This window comes from Orcinus orca, chromosome 14, assembly GCF_937001465.1.
Source record: "Orcinus orca chromosome 14, mOrcOrc1.1, whole genome shotgun sequence".
Taxonomy (NCBI): domain Eukaryota; kingdom Metazoa; phylum Chordata; class Mammalia; order Artiodactyla; family Delphinidae; genus Orcinus; species Orcinus orca.
In genome coordinates, this window is record NC_064572.1 from 72993752 (window position 1) to 73012066 (window position 18315).

General features: G+C 43.5%; 1 protein-coding gene across 4 annotated transcripts in view; it reads left to right on the top strand.

Annotated features, from left to right (window-relative positions):
• The window catches only part of ACSL5 (acyl-CoA synthetase long chain family member 5), a 44772-nt gene that overhangs the window by 7710 nt on the left and 18747 nt on the right, over positions 1-18315 (top strand). For 2 of the 4 annotated variants that reach the window (XM_033421023.2, XM_004265840.4), the window contains exons 2-3: positions 10985-11169; positions 14790-14895. In XM_033421023.2, coding sequence (XP_033276914.1) covers positions 11014-11169; positions 14790-14895 — 262 coding nt within the window. In that variant the 5' untranslated portion in view covers positions 10985-11013. Of the gene's footprint in view, positions 1-4181; positions 4344-10777; positions 10801-10984; positions 11170-14789; positions 14896-18315 lie in introns of those variants that run through there. The other 2 variants (XM_049697055.1, XM_033421024.2) reach the window with 2 other exon arrangements.

Sequence of the window (18315 nt, forward strand, 5' to 3'; positions counted from 1 at the left end):
CTACTGGACTATGAACTCTGAGTGTAGTTTCCCCATGCTGGACACACTGCCCGGCACATAGGAGGTGCTCGTATATTCGAATGCTGGTAGGATGAGTGAACCTTGACCTCCCTCGGGTCGGGTCGCTTAGTGCTGCCCTTGCTATAGCAGGAAGTCCAGCTGTGGCATTTCTGAGGAGGGCTCAGCGGCTCTCCCCACCCCCCCGACCCCCCACGGTGTGTAGGCGCACATCGTGTCACCGCGGGATTGAGTTTTGCAACCTGTTTCCTCAGTAGACTCCCCTTCCTAGGTGCCTTTCTCTGATCTTGTGCTAATGGTGAGTGAAAGGGGAGGGTGACTTGTTGGCACTCGGTGGGTCCCCACCGTATCTCGGGCACAGTGCTGCATTAAGATAGCCTCTGCCTGGGAGTGCTCACAACTCAGGCTGTCAGCTGAGCCCCAGGAACCCCCGAGACCCAAACCCAAGGAAAGAGCTGATCCGACTCCAACAGCTTTTCCTGTGCTATTCGGTAGCAAAGATATCACCAGTGGATAAGCATCGAAACCCTGAGGATTTATTTACGGTTATGTTTGCTGGTGGGTCAGGGAACTTTCCCAAGCCTCGCCCTCACCTTCTCTCTGCCAGCGCCTGACAAGCTGGAACTGTTAGGTGTGGCCTAGGAATTGGGCTAGGAAAAACAAAATGTGGGAGATTAGTATCTCTTCCCTGTTTTTTTGGCTTTTATTTTTAAAGATTTTTTGATGTGGACCATTTCTAAAGACTTTTTTGAATTTGTTACCACATTGCTTCTGTTTTATGTTTTGTTTTTTTGGCCCTGAGGCCTGTGAGATCTTAGCTCCCTGACCAGGAATTGAACCTGCACCCCCTGCATTGGAAGGTGAAGTCTTAACCACTAGACCGCCAGGGAAGTCCCTCTGTTTCCTGTTTTAGTTATTTAAGCACTCACACAATCTTTCCGGGGTGTGGAAATGACTGCTTCGCCACCCTTGGGGTTTTAACAGGAATCCCCTTTGATAATGCTGTCTTCCTGCTTGGCCACACGTGAATGACCCCGTGGAGGTGACAAGGAGGCCCTTTCCCATCTGCCTGGGGACATCCCATGGGGTGTGTGCTTCAGAGCATGCTGGGTACCAGGCCTCCAGGGGAGGAGAGCCACTCAGGCCTGGGAACCCGGGCCTGCTTGGTGGAGAAGGCTAGTGCCAGGCGGTGGCCTGAGCACCCAGGCGCTGGTGAGTGGCCGAGAAGTTATCTGTAGGCTCGTAGGTTGGGATGTTACACCAGCCTCTGTTCTCAGCAACTGCTGAGAATGTTGAAAGATGCACTTTCGGGTCCCCTTTGGCCCCATGACTCAACCTTCACCTTTGGTTTCTTATCCACTAAGGGGAATGAATGAAAAACGTTTATACCCTCAGAGCTGCCATCCAGACTGGCCGGTAACGTGGGTGCAGGGAAAAGGCTACTGATGGAATGTAGCTTTAGTGGTGGGAGAGCTGCACTTCTAGAAATGAGGATGAGGCTGTATTCTCAGGTGTAGTCACATGAAATGCCACCAACCAAGGTAGAACTTTCTAAGTCAGCTGCCTTAGTCAGAAGTGGGATAATTCAGAGCTGTTCATTTTACCTTTTTTTTAAAAAAAAGCATACATATTACAGATTAAATGATACATCCTCTCAAGTGTTACTGTCCCAATGATACCTACTGTAACCTCCCTAATTAAAATTCACCCCTTGCTGCACACTCAATCCTCTTTCCCTAATATAGTTTTTATTCCACAGTATTCTATAATCTAGTTCTTGTTCAGGCTTGTCGCCAAACTCCCAATGAAATCCAACCCCACAAGAGCAGGGTTTCACTGCTATATCCCAGCACCTGGAATGATACTGATGGTATACAGTCAAGCCCTTAAATATCTTTGGCTGAATGACTGAATACTCAAAACTTCTGGACAATCCATTCATAATTTCTCCTCTTCAGTCTGTCTTTTCCTATGAGGATTATTCTTTCAGAAACACAAAAGCATACACTACACTGTCCAAGCGGTTTCTTCCTTTCTACTTGGTAGTATTTCACATAGTTCTTTCCTTATCAGACCTGCTTTATTCTCCTTACTACCTGCCAAGAATTCCATTGTGTGTAAGTGCTATAATTTATCTGGTTACTCTCCTATCAAGGAAGGCTTTCCTGGTTTCTGACATTATCAGCAATCCTATAGATTAATGATGATGAACAGAATAGCTCGTACCTGAGCCCTTGTGTCAGGCATTGTTCTAAGCACCGTACAGGTGCATGAACTCCTTTAATCACGGTGACAGCCTTATGAGGGAGAGACTAGTATTGCCATTTTACAGATGAGGAAACACACAGAAGTTATCTACCCTAGGTCACAAAGCTGACCACAGACAAGGATTGCGCGCAGTGTGACTCAGAGTCCATATTCCTAACGGGTGCCTCAAACAGCCATTTAAAGTGATGCACTTTTTATTGAACTGATGTCTTTCTATGGAATAAATTACTAGTAGAGTCATTAGGTCAAAGGGAACACATTTTAAATTGTGGTAGCGGGCAATGGGCACATCCCTATGGAGGCTGCCCCAAGTTTACGTCTTCGTGATTGATAGTGCATTTTGTACTGTTTCATCATCGCTAATCTAAATGATGGGGAAAAGGCATTTCATTTAAATTTGCATTTTAAAAAACTATAAGTGAAGTTGAATGCCTCTCCCTGGTTTTAAGTAACCTGTTTGTTTTGCCATGACCTGTCTGGTCATGCCCTCTGCCCTTGGTTTTACTGGGTTGTATTTTGTTTTTCATTGACTTCTACTCATTTCTACTGAGGAAATGAGCTCTTTGCCTATCTGGAATATTTGATATTTTTCCCAGTTTATCTTTGACTTTGTCTCTGGTATCTCTTCTGCAGGGCAAATATAAAGTTTTGTGTAGTCAAAGTTGCCAACATTTTCCTTTTATAGGTTCTAGGTTTTGTGTCTGTCTTGAGTCTTCCCCATGCCAAGATTATAAAAAACAATTCTCTCATACTTTTTATCCTCAAATACTCTCATGGCTTTCAATGTTTTATATTTAGTCTTTGATCCATCTCCAATGTATTTTTGTTTTAGGGGTAAGACAGTAATCAACTTTCGGTATTCTCTCTGAATGGCTAGTCACTTGTCTCAACACATTGATTGTAAGTGAAAAAAATCTATCTTGATTTGGACTGCAGTTTAGTATATGATAGTAGCATCCACTGGGAGTATTTCCGGAGTATTTCTCATCACATAGATTTGTCTATTTATGACCAATAGAAAACTTCTATAGCTCCACAGTAAGCAAATTGGGTAATGTTTGGGTAACCTCTCTGCTACCCACCCAATTCCTGTTACTTTTCAAAAACTTTCTGACTATTTTTGTAAATTTTATTTTCCTGGGTGAACTTTAACTTTTTAATTTCCCAAGAAAATCCTATTGGTCTTTATTAGGGTTGCATTAAATGTATAAATTTATTTAGGGAGATTGGACCCCTTAACTGTTTCAAGTATGTCTTTCCATTATTCAAGCCTTTTTATGTCTCGTGGATGTGAACTTTTTAAATGTAGGTTTTACACATTTATTCTTATACACTATTGGGAATGGCACCTTTTCCATTATTTTCGAATTAGTTATTTGCACAAAATATAGGAAAGCTATCGACTTTCTGGCTACTGATTTGGTAACTGGCCGCCTAACTGAAATATCTCATGGTTTCTAATTGCCTCTTATTTCTTTAGAGAGATTTTAGGATTCCCTTCTCAGCAATTTTTTTTTAATTGGGAAATATGACAATAAATTTTATCTTAGATATAACTGAATGTTGGCCCTTTCTGACTCATTTAAGGTAACATGGGTAGCGGAGGTTTACCCTCCTTAGGAACCAATGCTTTTCCATTTTTTAAATTTTGTATTGAAATATAGTTGATTTACAATGTTGTGTTAGTTTCAGGTGTACAGCAAAGTGATTCAGTTACACAGATATATAAATATATATATTCCTTTTTTACATTCTCTTCCATTATAGGTTATTACAAGATACTGAGTATAGTTCCTTGTGCTATACAGTAGGTCCTCATATCAGCCTTTTTTCTGACCATGTTTTGCGAAAGAGGATTGTTGTCTCAAATCATGTTGTGTTTTATTTCTTATTAGAAGAAAACTCCATGTGCTACAGAAGAGTAAACTGGAGTAAGGAAAGGTGAAAACTCCTTAGCTCCAGAGCTCTGAGAAAGCTGGGTGAGGGATCTTGCAATAGAACTCTTACCTGGTTCACATTCATTGCATATAAAGGAAAAGGTTATCAGATCCTCCCAGGTATGCTCATGAGGCTATTGGTTTGTAATGTCCTATTGACCTGTTGCCATTACTTTGGGCTTTGTCTATATATATTAACTATGTAGTTAAGGAATGATATGAAGGGCTCCTAAATTGGGGGTGGCAGAAATTTAGGGAAATAACAATGGAGGCTGGATTAGAACTTAAAGCCCAACCGGGAAAGCAGAACTTTCATATACAGCCTCCTTAATAACACACAGGCCCCTTTGGAGTCATTATGAGTTGAGAAGATTTGTGACATAGTCTCTAGGAGAGAGTAAGTAATTCAGTATGGAAGAATGTGTTAATTAACTGCGTGTAAGAACTTGGGGACTCTGGTCTCCCTTTTAATGAACTTTCTATCACCACAGAATGAGCCCATACATGCAAGAGAACAGAAAACCAATTAAGTCCCAATGAGTGTGCCACTTTCTAGAAGGCAGATTTTTTTAAAGCTTATAATTGCAATCTATATCTCATTATTGAATAGAAAATAATTCGTTCTTCAAGAGTAAAAGCAAAGATAATTAGTCTTATTGTCCTTTGAATTCCAAAAACCCAGGGCAACAGAATCATGTATTTCTAGGCTGGACCATTTACCCACTTAACACTGTAGATGACTTCATTTGATAAGATCTATCCTGCAGATTCTTCCAAGCCTGGAGGAGCAGACTGATCCTGACTGGTTTTTTTATATATGTTAGAAATACATCCTTTCACCATCCATCATCCCGAACCTAATACCCTGCCAAAATATTGATCAGGAGTACCTATCTCAAGATTGTCCAGAGTGACTTTCGATAATTTAAGATTGGAGAGTTTGGGGGTGGGAGAGTTTTATTAAGGGAGAAGTGGGTCAACTGAGAGTATTTAGAACAGATAATTCTGAACTAGAAAACTGGTCATTTATTCAGCAACCACTCATTGAAAGTTTACTCTGTGCCAGGCATGGTGCAGGCATTGGAAGCACAGCAGTGAACATAACAAAAATCCTTGTTCTGATTAAAGCATCAGTTCAGTAGGGGCAATGGACCATAAGGGACTAGGACTATTTCAGATAGCAAACAGTGACATGGAGAAGAGAAATCAGGGTCCATGACAGTGACTGAGGTGGAAAGGGCAATATTAAATAGGGTGATCAGAGAGAGCCTCTGAGGAAATGACATTGGAGTTGAGATCTGAGCTACAAGCAATATACAACCATTTCAGATCTGGGGAAGAGTGTTTCAGGCAAAAAGAAGAGCAGATACAGAGACCCTAAGATGGGAGTGGACTTATGCTTGAAGAGCAGAATACACAGCAGAAAAATAAAATCTTTTAAGTGAAAGGGACTATCAGAAAACAAATTATTTATAGATTATAGGGAGATTCTGAAAGATTCGTAGCAATAAACATAGTTGACCAAAAACATGAATATTAGAGTAGAAGGGGGTCATTTAAGGACTTTATCCAAGGAAAATGGGACAATGAAGACATGCTGCCCCAAATCTTCAAAGGAGCAAAACCCAAAGCTGATTATGGGGTGGTCATAACCTAGGTACCAAGGCTGGTCCTGGGAGCTTGCAAGCAGGTATGAAGGCAGGAGGTGTCCTTCAGCAAGCTTGGGAATTCAACACGTCAGGAGCCAGATGAGTAATGTTGGCTGTGGCCATTCAAACCACAGAGGAAGTGAGGGGCCTGGAGAGAGAGTCAAGGGGAAGGGCTGAGGACAGATGGGCATCCTGGGGTATGGGACTAAGGCGTGTCACTATTACCACATCAGAAAGCGGAGGAAGCTTTCCAATTGGGGCAACCCTGTGGCTTGTTCAAACATCTGTAGATAACCTCAAACAAGAACTCCCAGATACAGTGTAACACAGCTCTCCTTCCTCTTTTCTTTACTGCTATTGCACTTGTCCTTACTCCATTCTTTCCCAACTGGGAGTGACGTTAAGGGAAGAGGAAAAGCTTGCAGGGGTTCCGTGGAGTGACCGATCAGAATTGTAATTTGAGTGACACAGGACACATGACGAGAGAGATGGTGGCTTCTCCCCTTGTTTACTTGAACATATCTGGAAGTGTTCATAGTTTCTAAAGTTTAGAATGGCAACCAGTCCAGTACTGGTGTAACCTGAAGGTCTTGCCTTCTCTCAGACCCTCGGTTTCTCCCATTTAAACAGTGAGAGAGTTATATGATACGGTTGCAAATCCTCTCTAGTGCTAGCATCCTAGGTTCAAAATGTGTGTGTGTGCTGTGCATTAAAAAGGAGACTATCGGGCTTCCCTAGGGGCGCAGTGGTTGAGAGTCCGCCTGCCGATGCAAGGGACACGGGTTCATGCCCCGGTCCGGGAAGATCCCACATGCTGCAGAGCAGCTGGGCCCGTGAGCCGTGGCCGCTGAGCCTGCGCGTCCGGAGCCTGTGCTCCGCAACGGGAGAGGCCACAACAGTGAAAGGCCCGCGTACGGAAAAAAAAAAGAAAAAAAGGAGACTATCAAGATAGTGAAAAGACAACCTACACATTGGCAGAAAATATTTGCAAATCATATTTCTGAGAAGGTTCTAGTATCAGAATATATAAAGAAGGCTTACAAGTCAACAACAAAAAGACAAACAGCCCAATTTAAAAATAGACAAAGGACTGCAATAGACATTTCTTCACAGAAGAAATACAAATGGCCAAAAAGCACATGAAAAGTTGCTAAGCATCATTAGTCATTAGGGAAATGCAAATCAAAATCAAAATGAGATGTCATTTCACACCCATTAGAATGGCTATTATTTTTTTTTTAAAGAAAAAAAACAGCAAATGTTGGTAAGGATGTAAAGAAATTGGAATCCTCTACATTGCTGGTTGGAATGTAAAATGATAGAGCTACTGTGGAGAACAGTTTGGTGGTTCTTCAAAAAATTAAACATAAAATTACCATGTGACCCAGCATTTCCACTACTATTTACCCCAAAGAACTGAAAATAGGTATTCAAACAAAACTTGTATACAAATGTTCACAGCACTATTCACCACAGCCAAAATGTGGAAATAACCCAAATATCTACCAACTGATGACTAGATCAGCAAAATGTGGTCTATCCATACAATGGAACATTCTTCAGCCATTAGAAGGAATGAAGTACTGATACATGCTAAACCTTAGACATGGATAAACCTTAAAAATATTATGCTGAGGGCTTCCCTGGTGGCGCAGTGGTTGAGAGTCCGCCTGCCGATGCAGGGGACACGAGTTCATGCCCCTGTCCGGGAGGATCCCACATGCCGCGGAGCGGCTGGGCCCGTGAGCCGTGGCCGCTGAGCCTGCGCGTCCGGAGCCTGTGCTCCGCAACGGGAGAGGCCACAGCAGTGAGACGCCCGCGTACCGCAAAAAAAAAAACAAAAAACAAAAAAAATTATGCTGAGTGAAAGAAGTTATACACAAAGGGTCGCATATTACATAATTCCATTTATACGAAATATTCAGAATGGGTAAATACATGGAAACAGAAAGTAAGTTAGTGGTTGCCCGGGCTGAGGGGGAGGAGAGAGTGGGAGTTACAGTTTAATGGGTGCGTGGTTTCCGCTTTTGGGGCCCCGAAATGTTCTGGAAATAACTAGAGATGGCGGTTGCACAACACTGTGAATGTAATACTGTGACTGTGTTAAATGCTGCTAAGTTGTACATTTTAAAACTGGTTGATTCTATGTTATATGAATTTTACCTCCATTTTTTAAAATGTGGGGAGGCAGGGAGGAAGCATCTGAAATTCTGTGTATATCCTATTTGGATACCTGGTCAGCAGTAGCAAACAAAGTGAGTAAGCTATTTCAGTGGACAAATACGTCTTTCAGTGTTTTCTGCAAATAAAGTCCCTTGCCAGTGTAGGCAAGGTAGTGAAGCGGCCAGGCTCATCCCATCTGTGGGCAATAGGACAGGAGTTCACCGAAAAGGAGTGCTCAAGAATTGGCAGACCGTGGTCCGGATTACACCAGATGTGTTTTCGTTTATCCCATACCAGACCCTTACTAATAGAGCCAGAAGTTAAAATTGAGGTTTCATAAAAATCCAGTGTTCCAGGTTTTCTAGGGAGTAAAGAATCTGACCATCTGGTGACCTTGGGCTCACACTACTACATGGTAAGAATCAGCCGGGGTGGACAGCAGGTGCCACCTTTAGACTGGTCATGGGTTCTTTCTCTCTCTCCTCCCTTTGTGTTACCTGCCAGGCAATTCACCCTCCCTCTTCCCCCTTCCCACACTGCCAGATTTCACCTTTAGACCCTCTTTTGAAGACGTTGTTTGCAAAGTCTCCCATTATGTCTCCAACTGAAATATAAAGCTGCCATGTGTAAGAAGAGGGCAAAAGTCCTCAGTGCAACAATCTGTTCTTGTATCCAAGCAGGGAGGTGCAGGTAAGAATATTTCACTTGAGGAGGGACGAAGGCAAAGGGCAGAACCCCAGATTCTAAGGTAGCACCAGACTGGTGGCAGTACCCCAGGCTGAGGACAGGGGTTGGCAGGAGGCAGAGATGGCTGAGCACAAAGCAGGTTCCCTCTCCCTTTGGCATTGCTACCTGTCCTGTGAATTTTGCAGCTTCCCCTGGGGCAGCCGCCCTTCTCAGCCTGGGGTGGGTGGCCGGCCTTGGAATGGTGTCCCGCATGGCTGGCTCTCTAATATGCTTTGCCTCCTGGACTGCCTTACCACACAATTTTGGCTAAGGCTGGATTCCAAGAATCCCAGCTCTCAGAATCCTGGCAGGTGGTCATAGTAGCACCTGTTGTTAGGTAAACTAGCACCTTTGGGATCTGGCTTTTTTTTTAATCTTCTTTTTCTTTACCTAAACACAATGTGGAAGAAACCAAAGAATTGAGACAGTCATCCCAGTCTCTGGAAGTTCAATTTTGCTCCATAAAATGGAAAGGGACTACTCCAAACTCAGGAATAACCAATCAAGGGGTAGAAAATGATGAAAAGTGACTCAGGGTTTCTTGTGACTGTTACGGTTCCCACACAAAATTTCTAGGCTTTAAAGCCTTTGTTAAAGTGGAATGAACTGTTTCCCTTAGTGGCAAAGGTTCCAGCTAATGGCAGCTGTCCCAAAGCTCTGAGGGTGGCTATGACTTTTTATTGGACTTGCTTTGCTCTCTTGATTTTGAGTAGGAACGTTTAGTTTCATCTCTGAGATATAGGGCGTTGCAGTAAACTTTAAAGAATACAAAATCTGAAATGCCTTTGCTGTGACCTGTAAGGGACCAGATGAACTCAGTCTCCTTGAACCTTGTGGCTAGACTCTATAAGGAAAAAATGGGTTGTGATTTTGTAGATTTTAACGGGGAAGCAGCAGTGGCAAATGATGAGTGACCTTGGACAAGTCACTACTTCTGGGAGTTTCTATTTTCTTTGTCTGTAAAATGCGATTTCAATTAGATAATCCATGCAAACAACCCAGCTCAGTGCCTGGCATAGAGTTGGTGCTCATTTGTTTGATGCTGTTATTGTCCTAGTCAAGTCTGAAAGTTGTGAGGCAAGAGCTGAGAGAGATGGCTTCAGTGAGAATGAGTTCCTAGGACCCACTCAAATGTTAATGCCTCCTGTTAGAGTAGTTTGAAGCTGGAAACTACAAGAAAAGCTGAGTTGTGGGGGAAGACTGTTGCTTTTGGTTCGCTGAGATCACTTCCTGGCCTGAATCTTCAATGCTCACCTGCTACCATGTGTCAGGCCCATTCTCCTGCATCCTTCCTGCAGACCTGGCTAAAGTTGCCTCCAATAAAAATGGTTCCTCCAGGCTCCCTGGAGGAGAGGACTTTGGACCTGGCAAGTTGTGGTTCTGTTGATTTCTGAGACCCTCCTGATGACTCAGAAAAGAAAGCAATGAGCAAGGCATATCTGGCCAGCAGGAAATGTCTTTCACAGGAGAATGCTTAATTTCTTTCTTTCTTTCTTTTTTTTTTTTTTTTGCGGTATGCGGGCCTCTCACTGTTGTGGCCTCTCCCGTTGCGGAGCACAGGCTCCGGACGCACAGGCTCAGCGGCCATGGCTCACGGGCCCAGCCGCTCCGTGGCATGTGGGATCTTCCCGGACCGGGGCACGAACCCGTGTCCCCTGCATCGGCAGGTGGACTCTCAACCACTGCGCCACCAGGGAAGCCCGAGAATGCTTAATTTCTAAGATGGGTGATGTCACCTCTCCTGAGGTTCCCTCTTCTGTCTGGTTTATACTAGGGAGAGGCAGTTGCAAGAGTCCTTTGTGACCCCTGTTCTGCTTGGGCAGGGGGAGCTCTCTGGAGCCCCCTCCTCTGACTACCAGCTTATTTTGGGTCCAGAGGGCTTCTTCTAGGCTTTGTCAGTCAAAAAATTAAAGGGTAGTCCTTTCTCAAAATTGTCTGGAAAATGATTAACCTGTTTCCTTTGATCCTTTCTGCCTTGTGGGAGGACAGTCAAGCAGCAAGGGTAGAGAATGCATTCTACTATTCTTGACAATGTTAAGGTAAACAGTGGGAGAAATTCAGCTGCTAAAGTGGTCCAATCCTGGTTATTTGGAGGGCTAGAAGCTGTGTGTGTGTGTGTGTGTGTGTGTGTGTGTGTGTGTGTTCTTTCTGTAAACACAGAGCTATTGAGTAAAAATGTACGACCATTTCCTCTAACTTTTTCGTTCCTTCTTTTTTTTTTAGGCCTGAATTTCCTGCTGCTATTCACAAAGATGCTTTTTATCTTTAACTTCTTGTTTTCCCCACTTCCGACTCCGGCACTGATCTGCGTCCTGACCTTTGGAGCCGCCATATTCCTGTGGCTGATTAACAGACCCCGGCCCGTGTTGCCTGTTGTTGATCTGAACAAGCAATCGGTGGGACTCGAGGTAACTTACCCAGCACCTTTTCAGCTTGTCAAACTTGATCAAGCACAAACGAATTCAAGACCTGAGGATCACTGGTGAAGGAGACTTGGGTGGGGCGGGGGGTAGTATGGGAAAGTAAGCCTTTTTGGTTAGCAAAACAACCCAAAATCTGTAAGTTAAACTTTCTAGTCATGGCATATTTTCCTTCGTAATAAAAATGAAATCACAGCTTTTACTGGTTTTATGATGCCAGTAATCTAGATCTGGGGTTGGCAAACTACAGCCTGCAGGCAAAATCCACCCTTTTCTGTGTGAGTAGCAAGCTAAGAATGTTTTTTATATTTTTCAAGGGATATGTAAAAAAAAAAGAGTGATAGATCATATGTGTTCCACGAAGCCTAAAGCATTTACAAAGTCCTTTACAGAAAAAGTTTGCTGACCCACGATCTAGATGAGGGAGTCAGTACTTTGGGGACAGGAGAACATTTTCATCAAGACACCCAGTGTCTGAGAATAGTAAAGAAGTTATTGAGTTAAATACCAGCTTTGAGGTAATGTTCCCTCTTAAAACGACAGACATGGAGCTGGGCTTTCCCCCTCAATTCCCTGACTTTTCAGCAAATCACACCGCCTCCTATATCTCTGAGCTAAGGGAAAGCTCCAAGAATTTTCTCTCACGATTTTTCATCTTCAACCCTTTTCAGAGAAAAAAAGCATTCCTGTTCCTTTGTAAAGCTAACCCCTTCTGATCTTTTTACAAACTCTGTTCTTCTACTCGGGAATCTTACTCCAAGTTGCCTCCACTCTCCGCCTGCCTCCCTTTTATTTGGAAGATTTTTAGCAGCATCTTCCTGTCCTGCTGGTCCTGCTGCTTCAGGCCACCATCTCTTTTCAATCCTCCCTTTTCCCCAGAGTCTTTAAGAGCAGTCCATTTGTTGATTCCCTCTTCTGAACTTCAACTCCCTGAGATCTGACCTTTATCACTACCATCTCCCCAGACTTCTCTGCATCGCTCATAATCTAACTCCTTAATTCAGTGATTCTTCAGCCTCTTGCTTTCAATTGACTTGACACTTCTTCTTTCCTGAAACTTCTACTTTTGCCTTTCATCGTATCCTTCAATGAGATTTCTTCCTAAGAAAGAAAGATTTCTTTCTTTGTCACTTAAGTTCTTTCCTCTCCTCATCTTACCGTGTCGGTCTCACCATCTCTTGATTCCTCTAAAGCAGGGGTTGGCAAACATGTTCTGTGAAGGCCAGACAGTGAAGAGTTTAGGCTTTGCAGATCACGTGGGTTGTGTCACAACGACTCCACTCTGCCGTTATAGCGTGAAAGCACAGAAAATATGTAAATGAATGCGCATGACTGTGCTCCAATAAAATTTTATTTTAACAGTGACAAGCTATGTTTGGCCCCAGATTATAGTCTGCCAGTCCCTGCTTTCAATCCTCACTTCTTTTGAGAAAACCCCTCCTCTTCTATGACATGAATATGTACCTAAAAGTCTATGACGCCCAAATCTGACTTTCTACTTCTGACCTCGCCTGTGAGTTCCAGTCCATCTCAGTGACACTCAGGTACCTCAGGCTCCACACATCTTTGTACTGCATATCTTCTCCTTTACACACACACACGCACACGCACATGCACACGCACACGCACACACGTGCATGCACCCTTTCCCGCTTCCCTTCCTGCTCTATCTCAGTTAAATGCATCTCTTCTTACCCAATTGCCTAAAGTTGAGTTGAATCATCTTTCGTTCTTCCTTCTTCCTCAGTCCATCTATGTAAGTAGACAACAAGACCCCATCTTTCTTTTCTAGAAAAAGAACTTCATTTCTTTTTTTTTTTTAATTTATTTTTTTTTAATGGTTTTTTTTGGCTGTGTTGGGTCTTCGTTGGTGTGCGCAGGCTTTCTCTAGTTGCAGCAAGCGGGGGCTACTCTTTGTTGTGGTGCACGGGCTTCTCATTGCAGTGGCATCTCGTTGCGGAGCACAGGCTCTAGGTGCGTGGGCTCAGTAGCTGTGGCATGCGGGTTCTAGAGCACAGGGTCAGTAGTTGTGGCGCATGGGCTTAGTTGCTACGTGGCATGTGGGAATCTTCCCGGATCAGGGCTCGAACTCGTGGGCCCTGCATTGGCAGGCAGACTCTTAACCACTGCATCACCAGGGAAGTCCCAAAAGAACTTTATTTCTGATGTCTTGACTTAATGTGACATCTGATGGAAATCTCCTGGTGCTCCAGGTTAAGTCAGATCTCTTGTTATAGCCTCATGGATTACCTTGTACTTTTATAGCCCTTATCTTGGTAGTAATGTACAGTTTTGAATGCTTATTTAATTGATGCCTATGCTTCTCTAAACTAACTTTCATGAAGGTTGAACCATGCCTATAGCTCTTACTGCAGCTCCAGGATCTAAATCAGGGCCTGACCCTGTAGTTCCGCTGACATTTCTGGACAAATCCCTAGCTACTCCCTCTTTCTCAAATACCCTGTTCTCGAGCTGCCCACCAGAATCTTCAGTGTGCTTTCTTGCCTCTGTACCTTCTTTTTTTAATTTTAGTTGAAGTATAGTTGATTTATAATACTGTGTTAGTTTCAGGTGTACAGCATAGTGTTTTTTGTTTGTTTGTTTGTTTGTTTGTTTTGCGGTATGCGGGCCTCTCACTGTTGTGGCCTCTCCCGTTGTGGAGCACAGGCTCCGGACGCGCAGGCTCAGCGGCCATGGCTCACGGGCCCAGCCGCTCCGTGGCATGTGGGATCTTCCCGGACCGGGGCACGAACCCGTATCCCCTGCATCGGCAGGCGGACTCTCAACCACTGCGCCACCAGGGAAGCCACACATAGTGTTTTTTGTTTTTTGGGTGTTTTTGCAGATGATGTTCCATTATAGGTTATTATAAGACACTGTATAACTCCCTGTGCTATACAGTAAATCCTTGTTGCTTCCTCTGTGCCTTTGTTCAGGCTATTCCTTCACTTTGAATTATCCTCCTTTCCTTCTGCTCTACGAAACCACATCATTTTGGTAAATGCTTACTTATCTTCAAAGTCTCTATTGAAATATTATTTCTTCTCTGTAGCATTTCTACTTGATACAGAATTGTTCACTTCATTCATCTCCCGAAACAATTATTACAGCATGTACATCACAGTATTATATTTGCATGTTTTTCCCTTCTCACCCTATCCCAGCTCCAAAAACTCTCATTCATGGGGCGCTCATGGGCAGTAATTTTGTCTTAACTCACTTTGCATCTACGGTAGTTGCCCAGTGACTGGAACACAGTATGCATTTGATAGATGTTTAAACTTCACATGATTTTTTTAAAACGATATAACTATAATATTATCTCTTTTGTGTGTGTGTGTGTATGTGTGTGTGTGTGCATGCACGTGCGTGTATGCCTAGGGAGGTGGGGGGAGATTGCCAAAAACATAACTGTGACAACCTCTGGATTTCTCTGATATGAAGACACCACAATTTTGAGATTTAAAAAATTGATTGACTGAGTACTAAAAGGGTCATCGCTGTGACCTCAATAGTCAGTGTTTATGTTCTTTTCAGTTCAATACATAAGGGTTTGGAAAGGGTGGGGAAAGACTCAGTCTTAACCTAAACTTGGTCTTGTGTCTTAGGGAGGAGCACGGAGAGGTCCTTGCCAGGACAATGACCTAATACGTTACTACTTCTCAGATGCCAAGACGATGTATGAAGTTTTCCAAAGAGGAGTTGCTGTGTCTGGTAAGCCTGGATGTCTCACCTTGCCTGTAAGACCAAGGTGGGGTCCTGTTCCATACCTCTCCTTCCCAGTCTCACTTCTAAAACTCTAGCTGTTTAAATGTGGTGGTCCAAGATGAATCACAAATACAGCGTGGAGGGGACGTGAGCACAGAATCAGGATGGGTGCTGTAAACTGTGTAGTAGGACAGACTTGGGTTTGAAACCCAGTTCTTCTATTTCCAGCTGTGTGACTTTACATAAACCACTTTGCCTCTCTGAACCTATTTCTCACTTAACACAAGGAGAACTTCCTGGCCAAGTTGTTGTTAAAGAGTTAACAGTAGGAAAGTATTTTGATTAATTCACTAGTACATTATATTTGTTTAGGAACATGCTTTTCATAAATGCAATTCCCTGCATTATAGAATCTGAGCCAGAATTAGTATGCAGACCTCCTGACTTCTTACCTCGCCCTTGCCCCCAGTGCCATACTGCTGGCCCATGCTGCTGCCCATAGTATCACAGAAGGTAATTATCTTTTGGACTTTCTTAGAAACATCACCACGTGACCTTTGGTAGGGTCATTTGGAAAATATCAAGGCTCAGTAATTCTGTCTTGTATCATTGAACATGATGCTAGGTACACTGGTTTCCTTTCAAAATCAACTGGCTTATAACTCTCCCTATAACTTTTTTCTTTTGGGTAATATTCAGTCCAGGCGGAGGTTTACCTCTGTGACTTGTTCTCATCCCTTCCCTTCTGCCTTTTAATTATGACTATGACAATATTTAATAGTCGAGTGCTAACCAGCCTATCGTATTGCACGGATATCATCTACTTTATCTTCCCCTACAGGGGTTAGTTGCTATCACCCCATTTTTATTTATTTTTATTTTTTAAATATTTATTTGTTTGTTTGTTTTGGCTGCGTCTCATCTTAGTTGCGACATCGTTGTTTGTTTGGTTTCTTTTGGCTGCGTTGGGTCTTTGCTGCTGCGCGCGGGCTTTCTCTAGTTGCGGCGAGTGGGGGCTACTCTTTGTTGTGGTGCACGGGCTTCTCATTGTAGTGGCTTCTCTTGTTGCGGAGCACAGGCTGTAGGAGCCTGTGCTGTAGGCATGCAGGCTTCAGTAGTTGTGGCACATGGGCTCAGTAGTTGTGGCGCACGGACTAAGTAGTTGTGGCGCACGGGCGTAATTGCTCCGTGGCATGTGGGATCTTCCTGGACCAGGGATGGAATCCGTGTCCCCTGCATTGGCAGGTGGATTCTTAACCACTGCGCCACCAGGGAAGTCCCTCACCCCCATTTTTTAAAGCAAGGAAACAGAGACTCTGAGATTCAGGAACATTTCAAAGGAGACAGAGCTAGAAAATGTTGACACTGATACTGAAATTTAAATCTGTCTATCTGGCTAGATTATTGTATTTTACGTCAGCTCTTAAGTGTTTTATAAAAGTTGTTGCACCTCCAGACAATGAAAGGTTTTTGTAAAGAAAACTTATATCTGAAGTCTCTAAAGGGGACTGTACTTACTATTTCTGGCTCCAAATTAGTACTGATTTAGACTTCCAGGCAAATAACAAACACAAACCAATGCAACCATTAGTTTTATTTATTTGACAACTTAAGATAGTATATAGCTAATACAATAGACTTTCCTTTGGGATTTTCCATTTTTTGAAGTTTTCTTCACTGAGCATGTGTTGTTATTGTAACTAGAAACAAGTCATTGAGCGTGTAATATGTGGCACATAACACTGCTTCATTTAGAAATTTTATTTCAATACTCAATTTAAACTAAACAGATAAAGTTAAAATGGCTTCTCATGTAAGTAGGCTTGAAAAATCCATCCTGGCTATTTCCATAGAAAAATGACATGTCTGTTTACAACTGGGATTGAATACATCAGCCCTAACCTCTATCTTTAACCCCTACCCAGTAGATGATCCATGTTGAGAATCACCTGCAGATAATGTTTAAAATATAGATCCTCTGGCTCCACCTTGTTGTTTTTTTAAATTTAATTTTATTTATTTATTTTTGGCTGTGTTGGGTCTTCGTTGCTGAGTGTGGACTTTCTCTAGTTGGGGCGAGTAGGGGCTACTCTTCATTGCAGTACACAGGCTTCTCTCATTACGGTGGCTTCTCTTGTTGTGGAGCATGGGCTCTAGGCATGCGGGCTTCAGTAGTTGTGGCACGCAGGCTCAGTAGTTGTGGCTCACGGGCTTAGTTGCTCCGCGGCATGTGAGATCTTCCTGGACCAGGGATCGGACCCGTGTCCCCTGCATTGGCAGGCGGATTCACAACCACTGTGCCACCAGAGAAGCCCTCCACTGTGTTTTACTGAATTAGAATTCCAGATAGTTTGACGTAAGAATATGAGTTTTTAACAAAGCTTTCCAGGGATTCTGCATGCCGGAGTTTCAACTCTATCCAGCTTTGGGACCCAGTTTTGCTGAGAAGTTGTTAATGGGTGGATTCTTTTTAGATGGCCACGTCTTAGAACAGAAGATCTAAGTTGCTTAAGTTAATCAAAGGCTAGGCTGTTGCCTGGTCAGGACTCTGGCTAATCAGACTGAAGCTGATTAGGGCACAGAGTTGAATGAAACCCCAGATGGTTCCCCTTTGGGCCAGTTATTTGACTTGTTCCTTGGTCATGGGCCTCTGCTAGTATTTTCATCAACAGGGAAGTGATAAGGAGATGCAGTATAGTTTTTCCCACCTTCATCAGCTCTGCCACTTACTGAGTGAGCTTGAAGCTGTCTAGCCCTTCATGATTCTTGGTACCGTGGGAATAACAGTAGTTATTGGGAAGACCCAATGAGTTAAAATGCCTAGCACAGAGTAAGCTAGGTACCATAAATGGTGCTTATCACTGGTGATTAATGTCAGTACAGACAATCCCGTTGGTAGAGCACCAATGGCACACACTCTAGGCTGGAGCGGTGGCTGTGAACTCTGAAGCAGGACTTGCCTGTGGCTTCAGGGAAAGTCTTAGTCTGAGACTTGACTTCTTGAGCGTTCATGCAGCTGTTTCAGCAGAAAGAAAAAGAACTAACGTTTCCTGTGGACAGTCTCCACATTCATTTTTTTTAAATATCTCTTTAATCAGAGTGGCTGTCTCTTTCCTGCTTTCTTTCCTTTTTCCTCTGTCACTTAGTCTGGAAGTTCACTTATTTACCTCTGAATTCCTAGTAACCTTCTCTTTGAATGCTTCCTTTGGGCTAGACCTGAATTCCTCTTGGCAATTTGGCTAAATCCTCTATGTAAAATTTCCTTCTCTTCTGTTTTTCTATTTATAACTCAGTCTCAGGCTTCCCTGGTGGCGCAGTGGTTAAGAGTCCTCCTGCCGATGCAGGGCACGCGGGTTCGTGCCCCGGTCCGGGAAGATCCCACATGCCGCAGAGCGGCTGGGCCTGTGAGCCATGGCCGCTGAGCCT